The 4,761-nt window shown below is 29.1% G+C and overlaps 1 protein-coding gene across 1 annotated transcript in view; it reads right to left on the reverse strand.

Annotated features, from left to right (window-relative positions):
* LOC111634407 (probable tRNA N6-adenosine threonylcarbamoyltransferase) overlaps positions 1-4,761 on the reverse strand; it is a 72,232-nt gene extending 67,471 nt beyond the window's left edge. Inside the window, exons 1-2 of the mRNA XM_023379169.1 lie at positions 4,569-4,761; positions 2,051-2,197 (exon numbers count right to left, since the gene is read on the reverse strand). Coding sequence (XP_023234937.1) covers positions 2,051-2,197; positions 4,569-4,683 — 262 coding nt within the window. The 5' untranslated portion in view covers positions 4,684-4,761. The remainder of the gene's footprint in view (positions 1-2,050; positions 2,198-4,568) is intronic.

Here is a 4,761-nt window from a genome sequence, read left to right on the forward strand (position 1 = left end):
CTACAATATTTGGCTATGTCTTGGCTACTTTAATATTATTTTTGTTAAATTTTTGCGTGTTTTAGCTGGCATCAACGGCTCGACCATTGAAGGGAGGCCAGTATTTAAACGAGACTTAATTTTCTAATTATGAGTAGTTGTTTGTTTTGTGAGCAATAAAATAATTTAAAAATAATTTTTAATGATACAATAGCAACGATTATTATTTTAAAAAAAATTTGTTAGGCTAAACATCGATGAAAATTCAATGCAAAGTTGGTTAATAGTGATATACTAATAAACTAATTACATGGGATATACTAATATCCTAATATACTATACTAATGATGTATTTTTTTCCTTTTCGGTTATCCAATTTTTCAGTTATCTGACCAACCTGAGTCCCCAATTGAGTCGGATAATCGATGCTCTACTGTATTGCCATATTTCATTCATCATTTTACAAATGATTGCTTACCTACAGTTAAAAAGAAGTTTAATAACACTTACCTAAAAATGTTTAAATAAACTTTACTAAATACAAAGATTAATGTATAAAAAGAAAACACAGTGACAGTCTTAAAGGCTAAAGCCTGAAAGTAACAATGAACAACACCTTACAACAACACCAGTTGATAGGACAGTTAGTGTAATTTTTTCTTCCTTGTCCTATCAGTTTTCGTTAAAGTAAACCTGACAAAAAGCACAAAATAATTTGAAAATTTTAATATTCTAAAATCCAAGGGGAAATTTGAGACAACAAATTTGCTTACTTGAATAAAAAAAAAATATAGGACAACCAAGTTTACACTTAAAAATTGTGAAATTTTGTAGGGAGGTTTTCCAAAACTTTGTTAGTGCAAAACTGAAAGTCACGCATGAGGAATATCTTCAATTTTCAAGCCGTGTTAGAGCAAAACCATGTTGTAAAACTACCGTGTTGTATGAGGGATACATGTAATATAAAATATAATATTGCATAGTGTTTTTCTTTGTTCTTTGTCTTTCCAGTTACTTCTCCATTTCATCCAGAAGTTTTTGGGAAACATAAGCTGTAGTAAAATTAAATGTCAACTACTCGCATTGCATCCGTAATATTTATTTATTTCATTTATTTCTGTTGTCTGTTATTTATTAACTAAAAAATTATCTTGGAATCACAAATTGTTACTTGTTTAAAAACTTAAAATAATCTACCGTATTTTGACAAGTATAAGTCACACTTTTTTTACTACTTTTTGGGGTTCAAAATCATGGTGCATCTTATACTCGACAGGTAACCATTTTTACAGTGAAATTATCTACAGTAGTGGTCCACTCTAGGGACCAACCTGTGCAGTGGTCCATTAAGCAGATGGTCCCTCAACTGAATGGCTAGAGTATCTAGATTATCAGAGTAGAGACACGAGTCATCACCGCCATGTTCTGTCGACTGTCATCACATGACCTGCGAGTTTACATTAAGAAATGACAATTATTTCAGTTTAATAAAGCATTTTATTCGTTTTTTTATTCAAGAATGACGGATGGATGAATCGATACCTTTATTAAACTGAAATAATCATCATGAAAGGTACAGAAGATGAGGCAATCTATGAAGATTCTGATGATGATGATACAGTCAATACTTCGGGAATTCAAGAAGAAAGGGATGATGAATCAGTCATTAATGACGTCATAGATATGTTTCCTAATGGGTGTAATTTACAGGTAGATAGCAGTGATTCACTTGAATAATTTCTTGGCCACTATGATTAATAAAATGCATCTTTAGAGAATCCCATTAAAAAAGTTTTTTTCTAAATTTTTTGTCTCAAAATAGGGGGTGCGTCTTATACTTGACAGCGACTTATACTCGTCAAAATACAGTACATAATTTCAAAATTCTAAATTATTTTATATTTCAAATTTCAGTATCAACTTTATAAACTCTGTACATACAAAAGATAATATTTTTTTATAAAAATGATATTGATCTTCATTTCATGTATATAATTTTCAAGTGTATTAGCTTTTAATATTTATTAAAATTACTTTTATACTATTTATTAACTTCTTATTAAATAACTACCAAAATACTTAAACAAAACTTCTATACCTTTAGTATAGCAAACAACATCAACATCACAAGGTTTAATTGAAGCTTCTTTTAAAGCTTTATCTAACAAATCTAAAATATTCTTTTGATGATGTTTGGCTGTATCCCTTGGAAGAAAACCTACAAATAAATGTTTTATACATATTATGTAATTAATTAATTTAAAATTATATTTTAAATGATAAATTGCATATAATCCAAATAGTATGTAATACTAATAGATTTTTTTTAATTAAAAATTCTAAGTATCACAGTTATAAGCTGTGTAAGAAAGTAAATAAATCAAGCTATTAAAAGGAAGCTATTTTTTTTTAATGGAGTTAATTATAAGTTTGCAAAAATAAGCATATAAAATCTAATATAAGCATCTAGCACAAGTTATACATAAAAAGTTAATGAAGTTAACCTACAGAAAAAATTACAAAAATTAATAATTCCTTATAGCTTAAAGAATGTGATTTTGACATGTGACTTAGATTTATAAAAATTTTCTAATTTGTTTTCTTCTACCAAAAAGTGGAAGATCATATATATCTATATATACTGTACATCACATTTTACGACAATTTCAAACATGGTAAGTTCTTACAAAATTAATTTTTCATAACTTACTCAAAAATTTAAAACTTCTTATGAAATTCTCATGCGTATACAGTAATGCTGAATTAAAAAAAATATTAATATTGGAGAGTGGTCAATTTCTGCCATGTAAGTAAACTTGGAATTTTTAGTATTGACTGTAAAGTCATTTTGTGAAGATAATGCATTAAAGATGTATTATCTCAAAAAGGCAGAGATTTTCTAGCTTGGGTAACAGGCTGACTACTTCCAAAGGTAGATTCTCACCCTGAAAGGTAAAGTTATATTATTTCCCAAGTATTTTACTAATCTGGGAACAAAGAGCAATAAAAGTAGATGAAAATCTTTTGAATCTTGAACTGAAGATGATCGCTTAAAATGGTCGAAAACATTTTTAATGTATTAAACGTTGTGCTGGAATAGAGAAAGGTGTTTATTTATTTTAGAAAATCTTTTATTCAAAAGATCAGTTTTTATATTTGGCTTTTGCCAGGTCACATGGCTTGCTTCATTCATCCTCGTATGTCCTCAATTGGGTAAATTAAGTCTCCAATCAAAATTGCCACTTGTAACAACTAGCACTGTATATCCAACTGATGTGCTTGACATAACAAAATAATTATATAATTTGAAAAGAAGCATATAGTATATACTGTAATTCAATAAGTACACATTTAGTAATCAGTATACACACAGTTAAATGACACAAATTAATAATGAAATCCTGACATATTCTCATAAAAACATTGTAAATGGATTTATTAATACCTATAAATAGCAAGCTATATAAAATAATTGTACTTAAAATACTAGGAAAACAATGAAAGGTCAGTAAGACTGAAGCCAATAAAATGCAAAGCACTAGTTAGTTCTATTAAAGGTACAAATAAGAAACACTAACATCATGTTGAAAAAGAGAGTTGTTGCAAGTAGAGTTGACACCCATCCTTTTTCTTAAGGACAGTTACTTCAGTTGTAATGTCTTTCTGTCCTTATTTAGTGGTAAAATGTCTTTCCTAAGAGCAAAACAGAAAATGTAGCAGCTAATAAATTGTTAAATATGAAATAAGATTATTTTATTGCATCCATTTTGTACTTTTGATCATATTTCACTTATTATACTAACACAGTATAGTGTAGAACAGTGATCCCCTAAATATAGGGTTTTGTTGTTGCCTAAACATTATTCCTCTGCTTAAAAAATCTTCAAAAGTGTTATGTATATTTTTTCTCTTGCTTTCTTTGATAGCCAAATAAAAATGCACAACACTTGATTGAAGAATATTGGCAAATATTGGCAATCAACAACAACAAGAAAAAAAATTAGTGGATTTGTATATATGAAAAAATTATCCAGAAAACAATAATTGTAAGAAAATAGATATTGGAATCATTGGCAAAAAAAAAAAACATAAATGCCAGCAGACACACAGACAGAACCCTTGGAAAGCAGACAGTCTGCACAAAACACAGATGTTCAAGCTCTGTAGTGTTTTCACTTACAAGTTCAGCTCAGATAATCATGGTTTTACTGTACAATTGTAAGGAGCTGTTCTATACTCTATCAAGTTGATCAACTGTTTCTTTTCAGTTTCTATTATGAGGTGTATAAGCTATTATTACTGTACTTATCTAGGATTGCATACCCAACCTTCTACTAGAACAGCAAGTATTGACAAATCAAAATGAGTCAATTACACACCAATTACATATTACTGATATTTAAAAAATATGCTTTTATCATAAAATCATCTTTAGATTCAGATACTTTCACACTAAGAATTATTCCAACCATTTGACTCACTAAATTCATACCATTCAACAATACTCAAACATACTACAGTAATTAACTTCTTTTATTATGAAAGCTCATAACATGGGGTCTTATGTGATGAGATTATGCACGAGTTACCTTCTCCGGGAGGAGTGATGTAAGTGCATCTTGGATTCGAAAGAACTTTTCCGTCTTTTACTACTCCAATACCCAATTTATTAGCGCTGCCTTCGAAACCAATGGCCACAGGCATTTTAATTTTAAAAATAACGAAAATAAAAGTAATTCATAAAACCGCGAACGAGTCCGAGGCATGAACAGAGCTGCCATG

Source organism: Centruroides sculpturatus, unplaced genomic scaffold (assembly GCF_000671375.1).
Source record: "Centruroides sculpturatus isolate CEXI.00-Female unplaced genomic scaffold, Cexi_2.0 scaffold809, whole genome shotgun sequence".
Lineage (NCBI taxonomy): Eukaryota > Metazoa > Arthropoda > Arachnida > Scorpiones > Buthidae > Centruroides > Centruroides sculpturatus.